The sequence below is a fragment of the Anopheles coustani genome, chromosome X (genome assembly GCF_943734705.1).
Source record: "Anopheles coustani chromosome X, idAnoCousDA_361_x.2, whole genome shotgun sequence".
Taxonomy (NCBI): Eukaryota; Metazoa; Arthropoda; class Insecta; order Diptera; family Culicidae; genus Anopheles; species Anopheles coustani.
Window position 1 is genome coordinate 2983260 of NC_071290.1, and position 25973 is coordinate 3009232.

Sequence of the window (25973 nt, forward strand, 5' to 3'; positions counted from 1 at the left end):
GCGAACACTGAACGGTGAAAGTAGGCGAAATTGCTTAGGAATTTGGCCGCAAAATTCAATGAGTTATAAAAGGGTTTTCTCCGTGCCGAGCCGGTTTCCCCGCCGCCGCACGCTTGGTCCGCTTCACTTTCGGGAAAGTGGTTTTTCCCGACCCCTCCCCCCCCCCCCTCCCTCTTCTCCCGGTCTAGCGCGTGGAAAAACGGCACGTTCGCTTAATTACGTCCTGTAATTGTCGCCTTTGAGGGGATTACCTTCGAAAGGTGCCCTTTTTTCGGCGGGGGGGTTTCCCGGAACGTAGGGGAGCACGGGGCGAGGTAAGGTGATAAACATTCAGTATCCCTCGTGCAGCTTCGCCTTCGATCCGCGCGCATGTAATTAGTTTTTTTTTCTTTTTCACTCTTTCCCTTCCCATCTCTATCTCTCTTTCCAAGTGTTTTAGCTAATTCACTCGAATGAAACATGTTTACTTTCCAACGACATCATGCTTAACTCGATGTAAACATTCTCCAGTGATAATTTGTACAATGCGTTCATCGAATGGCGGATGACAGCTAGGCGAATTAGTTTGCAAAAACAGATCCGCATGGAATGTAAACAATGGTTCGCGCACCTGTCAAACCGAAGTTGTGCTCCACAATCCACGTACTTTGAGCGTGTGTGCAACAGAACGTTTTACCTCCATTTACCTTACCTTTCGCCGTCAATTAAATGATGGTCAGATCGTGTGAACTAATTGCTCATAGTTGGCAACACATTTATACATTCTATACAGTGTTTATCGTAAAGAGGAACAAGGCATGCTTCAAGCTGAGTTTGACATTTTGAAACGATGCATGAATAATAGAATTCATTTGCGTTTGTCACAGAAACAAATTCATTTGCGTTTGTCGTAGATCCTATCTTTCTTAGTAATCAATAATCTCTTACGTTTTAAGGTTCAAATCAATGTTTGTACGAATGGAAATAACAGATTGTGTAATTGAGTCTGCTGAAATCAGACTTATAGCAGACTAGAGGAAATGGAAATGTCGATACAGTAACAATTCGATAGAAAGTGAGATGAATTTAACGAAAACGAATTTAACAACAACTCGTTATCGCAAAACAAGATCAATATCAACATCAAACATGTTTCAAAACTTGCCTTTCAAGGTTTTGAAGTCTTGCAAAGTCAATCCTATGACAGGATTCTGTTAAGTTTGTGAAAATAAAAAGTGTTTTGAAACATTCTTCACATATTTGCTTTCATTTTATTTGGTTCTGAAGCTGTCCAGAGTAGTGAACGTTACAATTAATGCTACTTCGCAGTGCAATTCTAATACTAATGTACATTTTGATTACTCAATCAGCTACACAAGAAACATTTCCCAAAAAGTTTGTCTGGAAATTCGTTTTCGTTTTCCTCTTTAACATTGGTTGAGTTATCAATTGTTCCGTTCCGTGTTTCCTCTTTTTTTGTCGTTGTTGTTGTTGTTGTTGCGCTCGTGCTCGTGAAGTATAAACGCACGACTCAATTATCACAAATTTGGCAAACCTCGCGTTCCACTTCGGTCGGAGGCAAACCCGGAGCCAATCCACCGGAAAGCCACAAAAAGAAAGCAGAAAAATACAAACGAAAAATGGACACGGACACAAATGGGAAAACCGGCTGCCTTTCCTCTATGATGGGGGAGAAGGGGAGGAGAGGAAAGGCTATTTGGCGTGTACTGATCTGGAAAATAGCCTTCCCAAACCCTCAGCTCCTCAGTGTGTGTAAGAGCTAGTTGTGTACGTTTTTTTTTGTGTTTTTGTGTTTATGTTTCGTTTTTACTGCTGCGGTTTCCGGGCCGGAAAATGTGACGCCTCCTTTCCATCGGTGGCCGGGAGGTTTTCCCTGCCGTTTGGTGAACACTTGGAGCGCCTCTAATTGCGTTGCGTTTCCTCCATCGGGCGTTCTTTGTGATTGTGTTTTTTTTTTTGTATTCGCTGCCTTTCTTTTCCGGAGTTTGGGGCGAAGATTTTTCCCGCCGCCTTGGAATCGCCTAAGTAGGCGAATAAACTGTCTGCGCCCGAAACGGAACGCTAGTAAATGCCACCAATACTACCCTAATCAGTCGGACACAAACAGTCCTAAAAAAAATGGGGTAGGAAAAAAAACAGGAACGGGAAAACCAATCAAGAATTGGGAGGACGACGACAAAAAAAGACATAACGACGAAGTAAAAGGCAATCCATGACCGGGAAGCGCATAAGCCCAATAAACGTTCAATACTGTTTCCTCCCCCCTCCCCCAATTCTTTTTCTACCCTCCCAGAGTCGATTCTAATTTTCCCAGTTTTTCCCAAACCCCGCATTGAAGTTCGGGAAGTTTGTTTGTTCGGTTTCGTTGTATCCTTTCGGTGTTGTTTTTCTGATTTGCTGATACTTTGCCTGTTTCCGTGATGTTGGCTCTCCCTCCCCATGCCTCAGTCCGTCTCGCTCTTGCTGTTTCCCCTTCCCCTGGGCGCTGGGACGGGATTTGTACCTTTGCCCACACCCTCCTCCTCGTTTTCCCCGGAGCTCAACTCACGACAGAACGTTATCGAACCGAGGCGATAAACTGTTTGCAAGCGTATCAACCTGCGTTTTTTCCGCAGGGCACAATCCGTTTGCGGCTACAATGTCGTACCGTTCCCCCCTCCCACCAGTCCCTCCCTCTTACCTCCCCTCGGGGAGCTGAGCGATCAACGGAGAAACTCCGACTTTTATTATCTTGCCAGCCCTCGGTCCCCGACAAGTGCTGTCTATTACTGCGGTTGGGGTGGGGAGGGTGGAAGGTGGGTGGTGGTGAAGGAAGGAAAAGGGAAAACCCTTGCCCCTCTAGGGGGTTTTACCGGTTTGTTTTCGGTGAGCGTGAGCTGTGGAAAAATCCTTTCTTCCCCCCATCGAGCACACGTAGGACGGGGCTTTTAGTTTTCCAACATGCATTTTACATGGATTGCGACTTCGAACGGCGCTTTTCCATACCGATTTACTCTGCTCAATCTAATGCCTAAGTTTATTAAAATAAAACACATTTTGTGGGATGTGCTTTTGACAAGATTTTTTATTCGTTTTGAATTGTTATTTGTGGCTTGGGAAATTAGGAAATTTTTTTTAGAAAATTTCGATAATGTCATTTTTCCGGAAAACCTCCTAAACCACACATTATTGATCTTGTGTTTGATGAACAAAAAATGTGTGGAAAATTTGGAAAATGGGATAAAAAAAACCGGTTCGGAAAACGACGAGTGCTTTCCTCTCGAAGCTCGAGCGCGTACTGCCTTTTACTCTGTTGTTGGGAGGCAGCCAACCACCCCCACCTCCACCCCCAGTACCCCCAATCCCCCCCCCCCCCCCCGCTCAAAAGTTACCACCAGTAGGTTGTTTCGGTGTTGGTGTTTCACTTCTTTCCTTTTCGCTTTCGCTTGGTGAAATGGTGATGAGCGTACGGAATGTGGCTTTGTTGGCCACGCCCACTCACCCTACTCCTTCCAACAGGCATCCCACCCCCCCCCCCCCCCCCCCCCGCTCCACGAAAGGGCGGGCCAATCGCAGCGAAACGATTTATTAATTGCTCGACTACGGGACTAAACGATGGGGAAACTTATCGCTTTCCGGTGCTGTTTTCCTTCTCTTTCTCCCTCTCTCTCTCCTTCTTTTAGTCACTCACTCTTTCTCACTCTCTTTCTCCCTCTCACTCTCGCTCGTTTGGCATTTGCGTTCGAATGTCATCCGTGTTGCGCGGAACGCGTCCTTCGGCAAGCCCTTGTGCGCAACCCTAGCACACAGCTTCAAACTCAATTTGCTGTGAATCGATTTCGTGTAATCGTTTAAAGCTCCATAACGATGCCCGAGGAAGGAAGGAGGGGGAGGGGGGGGGCGATGGAAAATCGCCAGCCAGTATTTCCCAGCCTCGCGTTGGACTATTTCGACCGAGCGATTTAATACAATCAATGGGCTGCGTCCCCTCCCGTGCGTGAGTGTATGTGTGTGTGTGTGTGTGCACTTTCTCTTAATTTGTGGTAAATGTTTTTCGCGAGCTGCCGCGAGTTCTCTGCAAAACGGTTGGGAAAGTTTTGTTGTTCGCTGCGTCCGCGATGATTATTTCTTTTCACTTCCTTTCCAGTAGGCTTTCCACCCGCTTTTCGTGCGTGTGTGTGTGTATATAGGTCCGTAGAGGTCGGAAAAACTGTAATGTTATGAAACGCACATTTTCCTACCACCACTACCACCACCACCATCAACCCTGCCGTACCGTTACGATGAAATTAATTTAGTAAGCCCAATTTGCTAAATTATTCAGCAGCTCCTTTGGGGTCCACGGTTTTCTTCCGCTTCTTTTTTTTTCTTTTCCTACACTACCCCTCTCCCCCCCCCCCCTCCCCCACGGAAGCCCCCGGTCCCTCCCAAGATCCTCCCTTTTTCGCAAGCTAGCTGCTAATTAATCCGTTAGGCAAATAGCAAATGCGTACGAGAGGGAGGGGGGGGGGGGGAGTTCGGACGATCACGATCGCCCCTCTTTTCTGTATGTTTATGGGAGTGTGTGGGTGTGTGTGTTTGTGGTTTTAATTGACGAAGGTCCTTGCGGTTGGGGCCGGTTTTAATAGACGAGACAGTTTTCCTTTCATTTCATACTTTCCGGGGTCCGGGTTTTCCTTTTTTTTTTAGGTTTTTCGTCTCATTTTCTCTCCTCTCCCCTCCCCGCTCCACCATTCCTTCTCCAACATACACGCGGAGGGTGTTTTTCAAGCCGCTATTAATAACATCCAGTGTGCCAAGACTCCAAATGGAAAATGGATTCACAAACAAGAAAAACAAAATAAAAGTGTTCTACTACCGGGAAAACACACAATAAAACATATATGTCATTTGTGGAAAACAGTATTTTAAATGACATCAATGTTTAGGTAAGGCAAGAAGAGAACAATGTGTCGATGGGGAGGAAATTTTTGTAGCAAAATAAATAAGCGATACGATAAGATTTCCATTCGTCTGCTTCGGAGGTGGAAAACCGAAGATAAGGGAAAATCTACCCAAAAAGCATCCCAGATCCTACCTCGGTGACGCACAAAAAAAAAAAACACGAATGCTTCGGTTCGGAATGATTATGTTTTAAATTAGGAAAACAAATACACTCGCTCGGAGGAAAGTGACCCCCCCCCTCGCTTCCCCCCCCCGCTGGCGGAGGGGGAGTCAGTCACGTCAGTCTGCGCATGGGCAACGACGGGGCAGGTTCTGCTCCGTCCTGCCCAATCCTCGCTGGCATTTTTTCCCCCTCTTTTTCCCCCTCTTTTTCCCCCCGTCTCTTTCCTTCGTTGGGGTTTTTCCTCCTTCTTTTTGGATTCGGATATCCTCTGGGCTGCGGAGGAAGGGTACCATTGGGTGGTGCATTATCACCATCGCCCTTCCCGCCTCGTCTACCCCTCACCGTCAAGCCCTTTCCTCGAGCAACGCTTGACATCGTCGTCGTCATCGTCGTGCTCCGTCTTCATCGGCACCATTACTTACTTTTCCACAAAGCAATTTAGTCTAGATTCAAATTAAGATAAACGTATAAGGATATTAAAACATAATATGATATTTTTCGCAGATAAACCCGAGCTCGAGTGGAAGCCGACACGCTGGCTTAGCATTTCCCGGCACGTGAACGAAGGGCGTCCTTTTGGCTTGGGAAATTCTCCGTCGGGTGGTACGGAAAAATCCCGACCCCCGTACTTGACATTGCACCCCTCCCCCCCCCCCCCCCCCCCCCCCACCCCCCCTAAACTCCCTGCATCCTTTTGCATCCGGTACGAATTTATTCAATTTCTGCCCGCCCGAGATGGGATTTTCCTCTCCGCTGCGAATTTTCCCATCCCGATTGTTTATGGGGCTGAAACTCACCCGCCCGCCTCCTCCCCTCCCTGAAGCCCAACCTGGCGGATGATGGTCAAACGCTGGAAAAACAAAACCCGTGGAGGGGGGAGGGGGGAAAAACCAGTGCTTGGAGTGCACTTGTTGTCGGTTTCGGTTCGATTTTGATTTTTCCTTCCCCCCCCCCCCCCCCTCCCCCTCTCAAACATTCCGGTTTTGGTGTTATTTTTGGTAACATGTACCGGTTTAAAAATAAATTGACTTCCCGATTCTCCGGCGGGGTAGGGAAGGGATCGTGGGCGCGCTGGGAAAACAGGAAAAGCAAACAAGGCAAGTGAAAAAGGGTAACGGGAGGGAGGGGAATTAATAATTGCTAATCAATCACGCTCGGTGCGCCGCGAAGCGACCAATTTTTTCCCCATTTAGTTGTCGATCATCGAAACTCCACAGTGCGTACCGGATTTCGTCTCGAAGGAAAAACCAAATATAACAAAATGAAAAACAAACAAGATTAACAATGTGGCAGGTTTTTGTTAGTGGCGATAACACATTTTGTACAAACCCTGATGATATTTTTTGAGTATTATAGAAAGGAAACAAAATCGAATAGTATTGGATTTTTGTGTTTTTTTAATAAATTCCCAAAAATTGAATATCCATACTGTGGTTACTCAATCTATTTTCCACTTGTTCATGAGAAAGTCAAGCCAGTTTTAAGTGAAAAAACTAACATCATTATAGAAGACAAAGTCGTACTAGTCTTTAATGTTATTTTTTTATATATTAATGCATCCAAATAATAAAATCCAAGTAATAAAACTAAATGAATAATACATTATAATGAATCGTAAGGATAGGAACGAAATGAAAGTAAGCACAGTTACAGGATTAAAATAGTTAAAAATGTTGCGTGCCGAATTAAATTACAATTTCAACCATTCCAACAGAAAAACGATGAGAAGAGTGGAAACTAGTTGAAACCCGAAACAAAACACTTTGATTCCGTTACGCAAGCACTTTCCCTGTCCCTTTTTGGGCCCGAAGCGTCGCTTTACATCAAAGTCGGAAGAAAATAAATGAAGACACATACACCCACACACACACGGACGGATCGACGCGCGTTAATACATTTGTCTTCCTGCGCGAGTCCTTTTCTGTCATTCGATGCCTTTCTCGGCACACTTTACACTTTGGTCGGTTGGATTGAAGGCGTTTTCATATTGTTTCGGCTTGCCAGCTAATGGTGAAAGGCGTTCGGCGAACGGTTGTCATCGGGAACGGTTCAATTTTTGAATTCTATACTTTCTGCCCAGTTTTGCAGAGTTCTTGCTTCGTCTATCGTTTATTGAACTCATTTTTTTGGTTATTTACTTGACTATTTTACGGAAAGAGATATCTTTGTCATTTTCAAACAAACCCGCCTTATGTTTTAAATAAACACTTGTTCCTTCAAAATGTATTATTGCAATTTCTCACTTTTATTTCCTTCTTCTTTCCTTCCCTAGACGATTTCAGCTAATCGTCTTGCGTTTATTTAACTCACCTTTTTTAGGGTATTTACTTGACTATTTTCCAGAAAGAGATATCTTTTCCATTTTAAAAAAACATACCCACCTTATTTATTAGAGAAACACTTGTTCCTTCAAAATGTATTATTGTCATTTCTCACTTTTATTTCCTTCTAAACGAACATCGATTGACATTATTTTAACTAAAAGCTGGTAAAGTGAAATTTCATTTTCCTACTCTTGAAAAATTATTGTGGGCTCTTGATGGAAATGGTGTCTGCTGCTGCTGCTGCCATTTGTCGTCTATCACTGTATATTTTGGGGCAAAGCCGAATTTTTCGAACAACTCTTTCGAACACCTAACACCTCATCAACGGAAGGAGATTGCTCGTTTGAAAATCCGAACGTGCATTGATTCGACACGGGGAAGGTATGTGTGTAGGTGTGTAGGGGGAGAAAGAGGGGGGGAGAGAAGGTCGTGGTGAAAGATTGCCCCGTGGAAAGCCGGCCGGTTCTCGTGGTGCTCGCTTCCACTTTGTTGTAGCCTGCGAAAAGTCCAAGCCCGAAGTCGAAATGTCACTTCCGCTGCCGCTGTTAATAATGTTGCCGCTATCTCCCCCGCCACCCCGGCCCTACTCCACTCCCTCCCGCTTCCATTTCAGCCGCTTCGAGCTCCCATCAGCGACACTTTCTTCACACATGGCCTTTCGTGCGTGCGGCATCCCTTCTCGGGTCTCATCTCATTAAGCCAAGTTCCGAGATGTGCGGGAGGAGGGGGAAACGCTGAGGACGGGCGGGAACGAGGGACAGCTAAACAGAGGGAGAGAGATGGAGTCATTTATTAAAAACAAATTGGACATACTAATTAAATTTTATCATCCATCCGCCAGACATCGTTCTTCCGTTCTGCTGAGGAGGTTTTTCCATTCCGAAACGTCGCCGTCGTTCTGGCTTTCTTGCGATGCCAGGTCGTGGTGAAAACCAATTCGAGATTCTACACCCCCCTTAACCGCCTTCTCCTCCTTCTCCGCTCACGACCCGGCCCTCTCCGACGATGTTTTCACGCTTCACTTGCGCCGAACATATAAAGGCGCAAACGAGCTCCGAACGTCACGGTTCTGCAACACTTTCCCGTCCCTCCCCTCACGCTCACGTTCCCCGCACCGCACCCGACCGGGGGTGCTCGGTCACCCAAAAGTGTCACTTCCTTGTTCTCGATCTATTTTTCCTACACTTTTCCCTCGCCCTCGTCCTGGACCTGTTACTGTGTCATGCCGCTTTCTTCGTAACGTGTTGCTCATAAACAGCGCTGCTAACGCACGAAAACCGCCGGCATCAGCACCCAACATCATCATCGTCGTCGTCGTCGTCGTCGTCGACGTTTGTCTCGCTTATGAGGAGTCAGCCTCTCTAACAAGCCCCTGCTTAGTGGAGCCGCAGAACGCTAACGAGCCGAACGGAGGCCGACTGGAGGACGTGTGTGCGCGACAGATGTGTGTTAGTTTTTCATTCCCCCTCCCCCCTCCCGTCACTCGTCACACCAACACTGCCTCTTTTTCTCGCGGTATTGTGTGCCAGAGTTCCTAAGATTATGCTTCGCGAATGGCTCAATTTGCGTTTGACTTGAAGAGAGGCCTGAAGACTAACTCGGTCTGGGCTTCACACTTCACTCAGTGTCCTACTAGTATATTTACCAAAGGCCGAAGAAGCTGTGGAGCAGGTTTTTTTTCCTGGAACCGCAACAGCAATATGTCCGCGAACCTGATTTAGCCATCGCTTTCCATTTCGCTTTTTTAAGTTCTAAAGGAACTCGCAACAAACGACTTCTAAAACCTGCATTTACATGTTCACTTGCACAATTCTTGGATAGTTCTGGATCTGTAGATACTCTAAGGCCACTACAGAAGACTCCAACGAGACTCACGACAGGACATTCCTGGGAGTTTCAGTTCAGCAGTTCGATATTTTTATTTGGAACTCCTCCAAGATTTTGTTACAACAGATTGAGTGCAATCCGTAGCCTTCAGGGGAGGTACCTTTACTTCGCAATGTCTCAAATCTACTTGAGGTTCAAACTTTGAATGTTAGTTGTTAAGGACTTAAACAAGAATGTGGATAATGGCGTTCGAGTTCTTCCTGTTCGGTAATGTCGTACAGGTATAATATAGGTGCTTAATTTCTACAAGGCCTCTTCAAGGGGGGTTACGTAGATCCAAGAACATTTAAGGCCAAAGTTCTAAGGGACGTTATATCCTAGAACCAAGAACTAAGCTAGAGATGAGTGAGAACCTAGAATTCGAACTGGACAAGCGGACAATGTGAATCTGTTCGAACAAAAGACTCTTTAGACGGATTTCTTCCAACTCCAGACAGGAATAGTCAGAGCTCGATGACGGTGTCGGTTTCTCCGTACCGAAAAGGCAATGCGTTCCGGGGTTTCCGTAGGCTACGCGTGTTCCGCGGAAAAGAAAGTTTGACACCCGCTGCAAGTGCCGGGGGAAAGCCTAACGAGCGACGCCCCTTTGTGCGGCCGGGAAAACCGTAAACGAAAACTCCGCACCGCGATAGGATAATAAATTAATGACTTACTTAATGATGACACTGATTTGGTTCGAGGTTCGCGTTCTGGTTGATTGTTTTCTTCTCCTTTGCCGGCTGCACCTTTCGAGACGTTCGTTCGTGACCCCTCGCGCTGCACTTTTCCCAGCACGGTGGGTGGGCGCTTAGGCTGTGGCTTCCGGCTTTCCGGCGGGTAATAATTTCACGCTTTCCCGGGTGCGACGTCCCCGGGAACTTCATTAGATTCCACACATTTTATGGGCGGATGTGTCGGGGGCCAATTTCAAGTTGACGATTTCTTTTCGGATGTTTCCAACCATTCCGGGAGTCTGTTGACACGCTGTAAGAAAACTATAGTAAGTTCCAATCCGAAACACAAACCCAAAAGGGAAAGGAAAAGCAAACATTTAAAAGCAGATACGATAACAAGTATTTAAAACATTTCATTCAGAAAGTTATAAAGCCGTAAACAATCAATGCATTAATTCGGGAATTTTCGTCGAAGCATGATTTCCAGATAGATAATAGATAATTCATTGTGAAAATATAAATTTTCAAGCCATTATTATTGAAACTGTTTGATAACTTTTTTTGTACATTTTGGCGTAGTTTGTAATGTTTTTTTTTAACTTTTTATTGAGCTTTTATCAATCTTACCCAATCCTTAACAATTTAGAAGAAAACAATTATGAAAAATGAAAATAAAAAGGAATGTGTTTAAACATTAACCCTCAAAAACATCATGCATGTTGTCAGAAAGTGGGAAATATTTCTATCCGGAAAACAATAACATAAAATAGAAGCGCCAAATAGCAGCAAGACAATAAGATAACATTCTCAGAGTTAGAAGATATTTGAAATGTGAAAACTGTGTTTAGTAAACGTAGTAAATGTATTTAAAAGTAAACAAATGACTTTTTGATGATTGCGTCAACTGTTATTGAGTGTCGATATGTTACTAAATACACCTAGGATAACGACACTTTCTTCAACGAGGAAAACATATCAACCAAAATGGTTTCCAGATCGCCCTGTCAAAACGATAAAATATTCACTCTCCCGTTTCGGCCACGCAAAAGTTGTCTTCACATAGGAGGTTTTTTATTCCCGACTGTGTTTATTTTTTGGTATGTTCGATTATTTTTCACCAAAGTCTCCGAAATTTTCCGGCCAGGGGGAAAAAATAGCAGAATAATACAAAGCGAGGGAAAACTGTAATCGACCAGCGCTGGGAAAGGTGTTGGCCAATCATAAACCCGCTTTTCCCGCGTGGTCGGTGTAAAGCACATTTTTATTTAAAATGTTCCATCTCCGAGGAGGGAAAAGTCTGCGTGCGGATTTTTTTTGCAGAACTCCCCCTCTCCCGCCCTCGTTCCCTTTCCCACCCGTGGTGTTTCGTTCGCCTTGGAACCATTTTTGCGATGTTTATTTCCCCCGGTTTTCGGGAGCTTGTTCTTTGGCTTGTTGTGTTTTTTAATGTGTGTGTGTGGGTGTGTGTTTTTGTGTTCCCATTTTGCCCCTTCCTTGCCTGCCTGCCACCTTTCCTTTTTTTGTTCTTTACTTCCAACCGATTCCGAAACGTCGAACAGCGTCTAGATGCGACTCGTGGTTCCTGGGCGAGCAACGCTTAGAGGACTTAGCACCCACACGGTGCGGGGAGAGGCCGGGGGATGGAGAGGTGGTGATGATTGCACTCCTTCGCATCGGGAAGCTCGGGCCACACTTGCGGGCCATCAAAAATTCAGCACGCTCACGCGTGTAGATTGCGAAATAAATATTTAATAATGCACTTCCATCTCACAATACGGCACCTAGGGGGGTGGATTGGGGCAGTGGGCAGAGGAGGAGGGGACTGGGGGAGAGTGAAGCCAACTGCCCTATCCGCATCCTCGCTCCCAAACCGAACCGTGCAAGGCAAAATGGCCAACGGAAAAGCGAACCGGGAGCGCACATATGGAAGGGAAAACTCTAGGTAGCGGAAAGGGGGAATGAAGGGGGGGGAGGCTGAGCCTGGTAGCAGCACATGTTGTGGTTTGTGCCACCCGCTTTTTCCCGGAAGCCGGAACCAGCAGCCAGCACCCTTGACAATGGCGCTAACACAACACACTCCGATAACCGAACACCTCGCCGAAGGGTTGGAAAAGGAGAGGGGGGGGAGGTAGGGTGGCGGGTTGGCCTGCGGTTGAACTGTTCGGTACCGCTTTTCCCACCACCCCCCCTAACCCGGCAACAACATGCTCACATGGGAGAGGGTTTAGCGCGCGCGGGAAAACCTCGGTCAATTTCCCACCCCACCCATTCCAGTAAGGGGGGGTGGGTCGGAGGAAGGGGATTGGAATGGCCCCATCCGGTGCAAGCATTTGTGGGCATTGTTGCAGTTCGTCGTTCGAACCCGTCCATCCGTGTTCCGTTCGTTGCGGGGGAAAACTGGCGGCCGGCGTGAAGGGAAACGGGGGAAAAGTTTTTCCACCCAGTACCCATTTTCATGGGACCATCAACCGAACGCTTGTTTCGTTTACAGCAGGGTTTTCTTTTGCGTCAATTTTGTTTGTTTGTGATTTTCGTTTCGATTCAACACACTTCGCTATCAACTTTCGCGCGTTTAACGACTCCATTTTTCCACTTGTTTTCGATCTTAGTACAAGGCGATTTTTCTTCTCCTCCATCCATAACCAGTTGGTAAATGAACGTGATGAATCAAAACACTGTAAAGAGAACTACTTAAAGAAGAATGGTTTTAATTTGTTTCCATCTATCTCTATTTACCTGTTGATTGGCGTTTAAAATGGAAAAATATACCATTTCCTCGTTGATTATGTTTCGGGTAACAAGCTACTTCCCTAAAGCGCTCAGGAGTCTGTCTACTTTCCACTTTTTTGTTATCAAATAGTGCAATAAAACAATTTACAATTACATAGTTCAATTTTCGAAGTTCTCTAGGTGTTTTTTAGTGAATAGCAGGGGTTGGCACACTTTTCACAAAATGGGCTATAATATGATAAAAACCCAAAACCCACGGTTCACAACTTTTTTCGAAAGAAGAAAGATGAAGCAAATCAAGCTTGTAAATTGGAAAACAGCTTGAAAATTAGAAAGTCAATAATGAAAGTTTAAAAAGGGGAAGCAGCGACAAAAATAATTAAAGAAAGTTATTACAATCAAACAAAAACAAAATTTTAACATGTACGCAAAGGAGCAGAGCAAAATTGAGAAGTTATAGAAACTAATAGTTATCTTCAACAATACAGGTTTGAATGACGAAATAAAAATGACGAAGGAAAGAGGCGCAAACAAGCGATCAAAAATGTAAATGCGAAGATCAAACATGAAAATAAGGAATCGGATGCGTCTGACGGCATTCGACCAAAGTTTGCTTTCGTTTTGTTTGAATTATCTCACCATATAAAATATGTGAAATGAGTTTTGATTTTGTTTGCGATTGTGGAAAACAAGTTTTTGTCGGAAATATTTATTGTTTTGACGGGATATTCAGAGAGAAGATTCATAAAAAAGCTGTCAATTTAGCCGCTCCTCCCTTGTAGTGTTAATAATCTCATTAGCTCCATTGAATCTACGGAAAGAACTCAAGGTAACCTCGGTTATAATGGGCGCTAGGTGGGAAATGAACACATCACAACACACTAGTAATCATTACAGTTTGACGTAAAATCCTGGCAAATGACAAACAACAATCCCCCCCTATAAAAAACACACACACCTACGACTGAAATTAATGATAATCCTAAGCAATTGCCAGCGACCCCCGAAACCCAAAGGTGGATGGGTGGCCCTCCCAACACGATTTATGATTTCAAACACTGCACATCGATTATGCTCCGAACAACTAGTTGCTTTCGTTGCGGGACGATTTATTCTCCCTCCATTCCCGATGCGGTTTCGGTGTTCGGTGTTCCTTCCACGCGGTTATAAATACTTTACATTCCCGGTTGCATGCCTGTTTTTTGTGTGCGTTTTTTGCTGGCGGTTTTCTTTTCATCTCGCCCGCCCGTCGGGGTGCCAAAGGTGCCCCCGGGTTGCACCGAAGCAGAACGTCGCAGGTTCACTGGCTTAAAGGACAAGAGGGGGCCGACAAGGCGCGCGTCTTGCCCGGGAAGATAATCAACTATTTACATCGGTTGCAATAAATCACATAAATCAAGGCGTCTGGGAGGATCTGCGCAGGATGCGGAAGAAAGTGGGAGAGTGAGCGGAGTTAGAGAAAGGCTGTTAGCTCGAAAGAAGTAATAACAAAAACCCGAAAACCGACGGAACGAAGCGACGCATGATTGGGATTTCCAAACGATGGGCCCTCGGGTGTCGGAGGACCGCAACACATGTTTCGGAAATTGCTTCCAACCAGCAGGGAGGATGCGGGGCCCGGCGAGGAGGAGGGGAAAGGCAGCATTAAGGGACATTAAGTGACCGCTTGACACTATGCCGCTGCGTACCGGCGGTTTTGCACGGCGTTACATGTCGGCCAATTATGTTTTTTCCGTCGATTTGACAGTGACGTTTATTAACTAAAAACTTAACACACTCTTAATCGAAGCGCTCTACGAAGCCAATGGTAATATTGTATGATTTTATTGTTAATGAAAAAAGCAAAAAACATACTGTCCACCAAGACCACCGGCGCACCGACCACTGTGCGGCGTCCGCTTTCCGCTGCAAACCCCTAGAAAAGGGCGGGCGCGATAGGTAATTTGTTTTCGCTTAATTAAAATTAGCTCTCGGATGTGTCAACTCATCTCCGTTTCGTTTGTATCTGCCCCGGTCCTTTAGCTTGCCTGCCGCCTCCCTCGTCCTCTTCTGCTACTTTCTTCTGCCGCCTGGGGTCGCGCATATGTGCACATCTCCATCTATCAATCGTCTGACATCTCGTTCGCACCCCGAAGAGGCGCGCGCGCACGCTCACATTCTCAAGTTGGAATGGTTTCATCGCCCTCTGGCTAATTATTGCGTCAAGACGAATCAATTGTAGTTTCTGTCTACAACAACTGCCATCGATAACCTACCGACCTGAAGGCTGTTCCTTTCGGTAATGTTTCATTGGAAGTCGGTTCCCAAATCGCTTCTCGAATATCGAGTTATTCTGCGATTTTTGAAACCTTTCAGGAAGGAAGGAATGGGCTTCCTGAAGTGTATTTATCTCATGAATGGCTTTTAAAGCAGCCCCTTAAAAACTAATAGAAGGATAGTACGTGGACTTTTAAGGCCATTTTGGGAAAACGACGCCTTTTTCGACGCGACCTGTCAAAATCCATAAAGTAAACAACAAACTATACACTGCATCAACAAACAACAAACACGAACTCAGCTATTTGTGAAAACAGTGATGTCCCAAAATGATTGCCTCACTTAGGGTTTTTGATTGAATAACTGAGAGAACGGCTGGCCAGGACATTGTTTTGATACCTTGTCGTGCAAGGTAAGTTGTTGTTGTCTTGCTTGCGCAGCACTTCTGCATTATCTTGCTGAAAAATAAGCTGTTGAGTGTTGTGATTTTCCAGATAAGGCTTCAAATGATAGTTCAGGATGTCGATGAACAACATCGTGAGTGTATAGCCCCTGTACAGCAGATGTGGGATCTCACTATCAGAAGGAACCGCCAGTTGGAATTGTCACGAGTTAACCTTTCTTCTTGTTCTTGAGCAACTATATACATTAGTACATTTAGAACGAACATGAGACGTAATGATCTTTTTGCTTCGAGATCCTCGAGTTAATTGCATTGTTTACAAATGGTTATAGTACCAGTTTGACAGTTGAGCGTGGAAAAAACGTCAAAACCTCCAGCTTCCGAGTTGAACATTTTCGTGTGATATGACGTCTGCTGGAGAGAAAACCTAAAATGTGTTGTTTACTTTTTGTATGACATTTTGACAAGTCGCTTCGACAAAGAAGTCGAAGGCTTCGATTATTTTACTTGTCTTCTGTCTTGAGAGTATGTTTTGATATAAAAAGGAAAACATCGCTCTGCCAGCCTACTGTTGTATAGACACCTAGCGATGCACAAAGAAAACCAGAGACCGCCAACAACGCCAGCGCAATGCGGCTGGAATAAGCGATGGCAAAATTGGGGACCCTCTTTTGGTAGGCCATTCTGGGCGACCCGTGAGTATGACAAACTGCCCCTGTCAGCCCATTTATACCGTCCTAATGAGCAAAACTGTTCCCCTCTCATCAATCATTCCGCGTGTGCGTGCGTGCGTTCGTTCGGGAGTTGTACTGCGCGTACAAGCGTTCTTTTGCGAACTCGTCTAATCGTCGTCGTCGTCGAGGGCCACCTATATAGGAGCAGGTCGGCGTTCACGGTGCGCAGATTAGGCCGAAGTGAGATGTTACGCGTGCGAAACAAGCTCGACGAACGAGCCGCACAGTGGTAGCACTACTGGGCGATATGGTGTTGTGGTTCGACAGGAGGACGCGACCACTGTGCAACCGGTGTAGGGTATGGGGTGACAAGCGGTGGTAGTACCCTTACCATACCGACATTCCCGGCATGCTCCTTGTTGCCGGGGATAATTAATCGATTGCGGTGCTGATGGGGCATAAAATATAAACATCGGTGGCCTCGGAAAACGAACTGCGAATGGCAAAGGAGTGCATGACTATTTTTAGTGGCTAATGATGATGGCGTGGTTTGAAATTGGTTGCCTTCATTCTCATCCCATTTGCCGGCTGCTTGGGTGCATGCGCTCCGGGTGGAGGGTCCTTTTCGCATGAGCTAACCTGCAGCAGCTCGTACTTAGGCAAGACGATTTATGCGTTTTCGGGATTCGGTTTGTTTGTTTTGGCTCTCCTCCATGTGTTTCGTTGGCTGGAATTCCATACCAATCCCGCTAATCCCCGCCCCTGCTTTGCCCGCGGAACTCCCCAACATCCGTCTTTATCCGGGTTGAACCTACTAATTGTTCTTGCAAGCCGGAACCGTAGTGGAAAGGGCTAAGACCCGGACCCGGTCCTGGAGTTTGGCAAGCAAACATCATCCCCCGGGAGTGGAAAGACAAACAGATACCGTTCCGCGGCGGTGATGTTTGAAGACGGTGTTGCCAACACGCTGAGACCTAGTCGCGGTCCCAAAAGCTTGACGCTGACATTTCGCCGATCGCATGTAGGCCTTTACCCTCGGTTGGGTAAATATGTAAAACACACCACGACCACCACGACCATAGTCTGCTCCACGACGAAGGGCCACCAGCGGCGCGTTAGGTATTATCTTCAGATTATGAAATCTTTTTGTCTAGCGCGATCTGATCCGATCCGGTTCATTGTCCTCTTGCGGGGCCCTGCGGTAGGACTCGCTAATGATCTACGCACAAACACACACAACCGTCCGCGGATGGCTAGAACCTGCGCTTGACAACCAGGTCTCTCCAGGTGGGAGATTTTGGAGTTCTTTTTTTTTTGTTCGGGGAAAACTGGCTGAACAAAAGCACATGGATGAAAGAAATGCGAACTCTCATACCGGCGCGATAAAGAGGAGCGCAAACACTGGACCTAGCGGGCGTACGTCAAATTGGAGGTGTTTTGGAGCTCGGAGATTTTTTTGTCCGACCTAACTCTTGAGTGCGGCGTTCCCCAGATGCTTGTTTACTTTCCTCACAGAACGGTCCCAGCGGTCGGAACTGGGAGGGAAAGAAAGCTAACCACTCATCCCAGTGTTTGCTGTGGAGTTCTGGAGAGGTTAGGATTCGGTGCGCCATCTTGAGGGGGGACTAAACACAAAATTCGCTTCTTTTATTTCTATTCGCCGAATGTTGCCGTGTAACGGTATTCTGCCGAATTGGAGGTTATGGCAGGGCCACATTTAGGCGAGCCGATGTCCTGGAACCCCAACCGGGTCGTCTATTTGGATGTAAATTTATTGAAAATACTCCCTCTCCCCAACTCCTCTCGCGCACTTGTCAATGATTATTTATTGCCGCGATATAATGAGCTTGCCGATCCGGGTGACAGGCGGACTCCAGCCTGAAGGTGAGTCACGTCCGGCCTCGGAAGCGGTTCTGTTAACCCTGGCCTTCGCCGCCTCCCGGATACCTGGTTTCCCGGGTTCAGCAGCTGACCGTCCTCAGCCTCAGGGCGGTCGCCGGACTTGATCTTCAAAAGAGCGAGCCCTGACCTTGAACGCGTGGCGTGGCTTTGAAGCTTTCGCGGCTGACCTCACGAGCCTGGCACACACACAAGCACACCCGAGCCGGCCGGAACATACAGCTTTCCAATCTAATTAGCATGCGCTGGACTTTTATGCTCCAACGCCGGTTTCAGGTGTGACTAAGACAGAAGTGAAGAGCTCCGGGTGGAGGAGCAGGGGCGCGCGCGCAGTTAATTCATCACCCATAAACCGCGGCGAAGCCCGCAAACCGGTTCCCTCTGCCTTGCCGCCCTTGACCGTGCGCGTGTGCTTGTGTGTGTGTGTGCGTCAAACTGTTTTGTTTGTCCTCTCTTCTTTATTGTCACACGCCTTTCGTCCGGAGTTGCTGCGCCCAGCCGTTGGGGTGGCGTCTGTTTTCCGCAGCTTCTCGCGGTGTTCCGGGATGGACGCTGGCCTCGAGGACCGTGAGAACCCAGGCGCGAGGAGAAGTTCCTAGCCTGCGGGGCTGAGAAAGCAAACCGCCAAAGTTTTTTTTTTAATTTGGCGAGCTCCAGAGGTCCAGATATACGATTGGTATAGGCCGGTGAAATTTGGGATGGGGAATTGGGGAATTGGTTTGGGGATCCGGTTTCGATGCCGTCACAGCGTGAGATCGCGCGACAATCTGTCTGATTTCTTGCGGACCAACACCACCAGCAGCACCTCCCTCTCTTCGCCGGGCTCTTCGGTTGGTTGGAGAGCACCACGCGGGGAGGGTGTGTTTGGAGGTGGGTTTTTGGGGTTCTCCCGGTGGTCGATCCTGCGCGACCGCTCAGTCGCTGCCCGTGTGCGCAGCTCGCAACAGGTTCTTCTCGGCTTCGGAACAGCCTCACTCTACCCGGCGGTGTTTTTGGATCGAACCTCGGCGATGACGCAGACACCGCGGCTGATACCTGGGCGCCAGCAGTCGGACCGGGCACATCAGGTGAAGCTGCTGCTGCTGACCGCGCTGCTGCTGGGGGCGATGGCGCCACCGTGTCTGGCGCAACAGCTGCAGCAAGCGGGTGCCAACTACTACTGCAGCAGGAGTCTGTGTCCGGGCGGAGACGCGCACGTCGGCTGCTACTCGGAGCTGCCGTTCGGTAAGGCGTGCCAGGGTCTGAAGCCGGAGGTGGTGCCGATGACGGCGGGGCGCAAGGCCGCCATCCTCGAGCAGCACAACCGGCAGCGCCAGCGGCTGGCCGTCGGCAACCTGCCCGGCTACAGCCAGGCCTACCGGATGCCGCAGCTCTACTGGGACGACGAGCTGCAGTACCTGGCCGAGCTGAACGCGCGCTCGTGTGTGTACGCGCACGACCACTGCCGCAACACGGTCGCGTACCCGAAGGCCGGCCAGAACATCGCCATCATCCGGCACTTCGGGCTGAACGTCACCAAGGAGCAGGTGTACCGGTACATCATCGACCACTGGTTCAACGAGTACCCGCTGGCGGTCCGCTACGAGGACCACTACCCCGAGAACTACGTCGGCCCGGACTTTGCCCACTTCACGCAGATCGTCAACGACCGGGCCGTGCGCATGGCGTGCGGTATGTCGACCTGGCAGACCTACAACGGCTACGTCTGGACGCACGACTACCTCGTGTGCAACTACGCGTACGGCAACGTCATCGGCGACCGCTCCTACACCAAGGGCCCGGTGGCGGGCGGCTGCATCAACGGCCAGAGCCCGAGCTACCCGGGCCTGTGTGTGTGACACCGCGACCACATCTGGATCTCCAGCGCAAAGCTCGCTCCTCCAATCAATCGACCCACACACACACACACACACACCAGACACCAGTGGCGTTAGGCCATCATCCCCATCAGCTTCATCATCATCCATCCATCCGTTCATCTCCATTCATTGAAATGCTAATTTCGCGACGTCGGCACATCGGGCTTTCCGACTCCGCTCCTCTTATCAGATGTCACTGTCAAGTGGAAATAAAACCTTCCCTTTCGTCGCCGTCGCCGCGCACGACCACGCGCAGAAGGCTGCGACGGGGAAAAGAATACACAACAACGATGTAGTGTTTAACTGTGCCATTAGGAGGTACGTTTGTAGAACGGGTTTTTCTTCTGGGTACGGTTCCATTCAGCCGCTTCATTCAACACTGCCGCTCGCGTACTGGTGTCAGCTTCAAAGGGAAGGAAGGTGCGGCCAAGGGGATCGCAGATCTGCTTGCCACCGCTGACGGCTGAGATACGGACTTTCCCGGAGAAAAACGTCACCCGCGTAACGGTCGTCACCCGTAACGGTGTTGTGAAATTCGAATTTAACTTTATTTCGGTGCTTTACATTACGCAGGAAAGCTCCAACTCCGGTGAAGCTTTCGTGTACGCAGCCAGCGCAAGCTTCAAGGATGTTCGGTTTAGTACAGCGAGGATAAACTTTTTAGCACACCCGAGATCCCCGGCCCGGAAGTCCTTCCACGTAAGGAACTTTTAGAACCAACGGCGTGAAAGGACGAGCTTACCTTGCGTGCAATGTTGCGTGCGATAGCGCTGCTGTCACTTTTACACTAGGTGGGTCGCGTGGATCCGCTTGACCCATATGCCCTAGGGCATGTTGAACAATAAAAGAGGATGTCGCGATAGACAATTTTCTCATGCTTGAATTAGTTTTATTTATAAAAGTTTTAATTTTATATCGACATGCCTTTGAAAAACACTTTCAAACAAACGCTTGTAATATTGACTCCCAAAAATTCCCAAATGAGAAACATTTCAACTAGAATTGTATAATAGATTTTATGAAAAATGTAGAAGATTAATGTTTTTCCAAATGATTTCTTACATCTTGTTTCAACATAGATAATGAAACTAGTGTTGTGCCTAATGAACCTTTTGGCGAGATTCATTCAATATATGAATCTTTCACCTAAGATTCATTCAGATGGACTGGTGAATATTTAAGGATTCAAATCTTCAATCCTTAATGAATCTTTCGAAACTTTGATTAAACTTCACAATTATTTTATTGGCGTTTATCATATGATAAAAAAAAACAAAAATGGGGGTTTCTCTCTTCAGTAGATGAATCTTTGGGATTCATGAAACTCTAAAAGATTCATCAATCTGAATCTGAATTACACAACTCTAAATGAAACCCATTTATTATGATATTAAACATTGATGTTTCTGAATCATTATTTTTCTGTAAGGATTTGTTATTTTTTCTTTAAACTAAAATCAATCCATTCCAATCGTTTTCTTTTAACTGTTCCGTAACGCACAGTGCATATCATGGTGGAGAAAAACAATAATTTAAGGAAGTGTGTCTTTAATAACCCGTTTGGAAATCCAAAACGTTTGCTTTACAAAAACCGTTATAAAATAATCAAAACAATTGTCCGAAGATTGACGCGCTCGATAAGTTTAGGTTTAATCATTCATTGGTCTGTTGAGTGTTAGCATGCAACTAAAAAAAATGTATGGAGCTTTCGGTAGTTCGAAAACAAAAAAAAGGTGTTGGGTGTATTATTTGTGTAATCGCCCCGTACGGTACATTTGAAAACTAATTGCATTATATGTATCGTTTTTTCTTTCCCGACACTCATTGCGCGTTTGATAAAGTGCAAAAATCGTCATTATCGTCAAACTGCATCTCCGATTTCATTGTTTGATCGCTCGGCGCGGCAGTTAAATGCGTTAAATTAGGAGCCGGGGACGGGCGGAGGAAATGACGTAATTTGCCGTGGCTCTACCGGCCGGGAAAATGCAATTATCTATCAATTGACTACAATCAGCCACCATTAGCTTTCTCAGCTTCGCCCGAAACTCGACGCGCCTCGGGATGTGAGACGATGTTGGAGTGTTGGTAGTGGTGGGAGGGAGGGAGAGAGGGAGGGAAAAAAAGCCGATTAAGCCTCCGGGCAAGCCAAACCCCCGGCCAGGGTCAAATATCGGATCACGATCCCGTGAGCTGGCCTCAGGGTCCTTCCGGGTCCTTTCCGGGAGAAATTACAGCTTCGACGGAATGCAGCTCTGGCCGGCTTCGGCACGCCATCGGGGGCAGAGTGGAGGGAGAGGTGAGATCGTAGGAAGGGCCTCGGGGCATCGGAGGGAACGCGGGAACCGGGGCGTCGTGTTACCTCGGTGCTATATTGTGTGCGCGAGTGGATTATAATTTCGACACCTCGACAACCGACGAGCGTCCTGCGAGCGTCCTGCGCTTCCGGCACCCGGCGACCGGGCTCGGGGTCTCGATATCGGGTTGCGGCGCGACGCAAAGCACTCCAGCAGCACCCGGGGCGCCGAAGGAAAACGGCGAGAAAAATACGCCTCAGCGCGGCAGGAAGCGAGGACCGGGAAAACAACCGTTGCTGGCAAAGTAAGGCAAAAGGACCGCCCGTAACGTAATTACCAGACAAAGGCCGGTGAGGTCCGGGGGGCCCATGATGCGCGCTATGTTTATGTTGACGCCGAGATCATAACCCCGCGTTCGCCACGAAACGCCATGATCTCGCCCGATCGCCCGGGCGCCATTTTATTTTAATCGTCCTTGCGTCCGCGGGAGGGGGGGAGGAAAGGGGTAAAGGAGGAAACGCCGTGTCGCATCGATTAAATGGCGAGCGGCGGGATTTTTTTCGTGTCGCTTGCTTGCATGTACGCTATCATTAACGCAACCGAACGTCCTGTTTACGCTGCATGAAGCTGATTGACACAAACACGAAGCAAGCGCGTAGGGCACGGTGGGGCGCAATGAGCCAGAGCGTGTTCTTTTTTCCCTCAAAATGATTAAAAATATCTATTATATGCTGCAAAGAAAAAACAATCGAAGTCCTATGACAATCAAACACGATTTAATTTGCTTTTATTTTGATAGCTTACATCTCTGTTATATTAATATGAATATTTCTTAGCAACCTGAAATCTGAAAGTAGTATAAAAGAAAGCTGGAAGAATTGTTCAATGAAACTTTCGATCAAAAGACTGGTCTTAGAGCAACTATAATAAGCGTTATGGACAGAGTTATACTTTTAAGTTAAGTATTTTAATGTAAAAACTAGATTTCAAAACTAGAAACATGTGCAATATCTGGTTGGTTTTGTTTCGAATTGATTTTATGACGATTATCAAATCAAATTACCGTATTTTTCCCCCCTCTAAAGAATTATCCATTTTAAATAAAAAAAAATTGTAATTATCACCAGCTTTAACAATTTTATTGCTGTTTTAATCTCCACTCTATGATCGTAGATGTGCTTGGAGGTGATCAAAAATGCTTCTCTGTCGCATGATTTCCAATCACTTTTGCGTATTCAATCATTTTTAACTTCAAACTGGATTTTTACGAAACATTCTGGTATATTTATGGTATCGAAAGTTCTTTTATTTGCTTTCCAATACAAATTACACATTAAAACTTTTCAAAAAAAAAAAAAAACAGATCTTAGCCATTTCTGTAAAAACTTAACTATTTCATCAAGTCTAATAAACTTCCCGAATATTGTTGGTTGAACGCACGAATGGTTTGGTTTTGGAGCAATTAATGTTGATAGTTCTTTTTGCTTTATTCGTTCAGAAAGACATTTGCCGCCTTTAAACATAATGTTTTCTTTGATGTTTCGTTTCAAAAGTATCGTTTTCATAATAGTTGAACAAACAGTGATGTTATGTTTATGTTTCCACCTCCAAACTGGTTCGGGCAGTAGTTTTGCTTAAAACTATTTGTGTTTTTTCTTTTCCAAACATTTCCCGTTTGTCAAGTATAAATCGCCTGAAATAATATTCAATTGAAAAGAAATGACAACAAATACTGATAAATTTGGTTCATAGAAAATGGTATTTGTCGAAAATGATTCTCATGACAAGTTATCAATGGTTTCGCATGCGAAATTGTACGTTAATTTAAATTCGATCCCTTATTGAAAATGGGTGGTTTTATCACAATTGAAATCTTATAAATTTTGAAATTTAAAACTCAATCGTAAATGTATGCATGTTTTCGGGGTCTTCATACGTATAACAAAGCATCTGAAACATATCATCTTTTTTTCATGTAAATATCAGCATTCATTATCATAGTAATATCGAAAATAATTGATAATATTGTATTTACGGTATTAACAGATTAAATGCAGCGCAAACTAATCGGAAACGGAAAAACCAAAGCAACGAGGCTTCACGTAACTCGTTGCACACGGAAAATTGTTTCACATGATGCTCCTGATAATCGTGCGCAATTTTGGTTTGTCAGACGAGCCGTTTTTGCAGCATTGGAAAAATCCAGAGTAAAAACCCCGCGAGCGGCAATAATTATTTTCCGAACAGCGTGTTCGCGTGTCCGTTGCGGGCCCTTTTTCTTTTTCCGTTTTCCGTCTAGCGATCGCGCGGCGCTACCGGTGCGGTGATGATGAGCCACTAATTTGAATAATATTTTGATTGCTGCGTCCCGATAAGTGAGCGCGCGCGAGTGGCCGATAAAAACGGGCTGTAAACGGGCCCGTTGCGATAATGCGGAAAAACGCATTCGCGCCGGGGTTGTGGCCGGACTCGGGCGACGGTGGTGGTGGTGGAGGGGGAGATATAAATAAAAGAGAACCAGGACGATGGCCATCACATATCCCCCTGGCCACCGCCCGCCCCCCATCCGCCCCGTTGATGGTGTGAGGGTAAATATTTTACTTCCAATTTTTCCGCGTGCGCTTTTCCCCGTGTTTTATTTCGGTTTAATTCATCAAAAGGCAGCCACGCCGCGGGACTGCTCTTTGCGCTCGATGCCCGACGCGTTTATGTTTTTTTTTATGATTATTACCTTTTTATGTTTCTTCATGAGCTTCCCTCCCCCTCCCCCCACCTTTTCCCACCCACGGGTTTGCGTCTCGTTTTCTCGAGTTGGAAGTTGGAGGAGGCAATGGAGGTGTTCTAAAGTCCTTTATCCGATTGCATACGTGTGCGCGAGGGGCAGATCGATCGGCTCCCCACACCCTCTCACTTCCCCACCACACCCCACCCTTCGTTCCTTGTGGAGGTCACCCTTCCATAAATCATCGTCCTTTTTGGGCTGGCGCAGCCCAAAACACATATGCACGAGAAGCGAAAAGGATAAAATACAACGCACACACACACACACACACAGACACAATTCCTGGTGAAATCTTGCACAGCGACGGCTGGGTAAAACCCCGGGACCGGTTAGAAAAATGATGTCTCTAATTTCAATCCACACAGTCAAGAGGTATGTAACAGCAATAATAACAACCGAAAGATGGAAGCGGTGTGGTTAGGGGAAGGGGTAAGGGAGGGGTGGATAAAAGGCAGATAGGGACGAGATAAAAAGTGGACGAGGCATTTGAGGGTGAGATAAACGGAGGGGACATGATGATAGAAATAGGCGAAACGAAAGAGAAAAGGAGAAAAAGAGTGAGAGAGAGAGAGAAAGAGAAGAAGGAAGAAATCGTTGGCACCAAAAGGGACGAGGGACCGGGCGCGGGTTTTGGTTGGAATGAAATGTTTTGTGGCTGGATGGAAACATAAGCACTCAAACCGCACCCCGTCCAGGATAAAGCCGCATTGAAGGATCGAAGAAAACATACATTTAAACGCATACATACACACACACGAGTGTAAAAAGAAGAGCATTAAAAGGCGCACCATTCGTCGCGAGCATAAGGGATCAAAACACGCTAAACGGGGTTTCGGGGTGGAAGGGAGTTGTTCCGTCGTTCCGTCGTTGCCAAATTAACTTCTGGCGTGATCCCAGATAAACATGCTTGATTTAACGATAAAGTTATAATCATTAATTTGAAGATTTCCCCACCGTAAATGTAAAAAAAAAAACGAAAGAAAAAACTACCAAACTTTTGTCTTCTTTTAGGATATGATTAATTTTGCATTCACTTGCTTTCTACTTATATTTGCAATTGCGTTTGTTAGGTTATTGTTGAATAACACTCAGCTTTTCAAAACATAACATAGTATGCCGAAAAACT

General features: G+C 46.5%; 2 protein-coding genes across 2 annotated transcripts in view; both read left to right on the top strand.

Annotated features, from left to right (window-relative positions):
• LOC131269407 (uncharacterized) overlaps positions 1-25973 on the top strand; it is a 209463-nt gene that overhangs the window by 36505 nt on the left and 146985 nt on the right. The window lies entirely within an intron of this gene.
• On the top strand, positions 18923-19750 carry LOC131268843 (antigen 5 like allergen Cul n 1-like). Its single transcript, XM_058271127.1, has one exon. It carries the CDS (start codon positions 18923-18925, stop codon positions 19748-19750), a length of 828 nt encoding a protein of 275 aa, XP_058127110.1.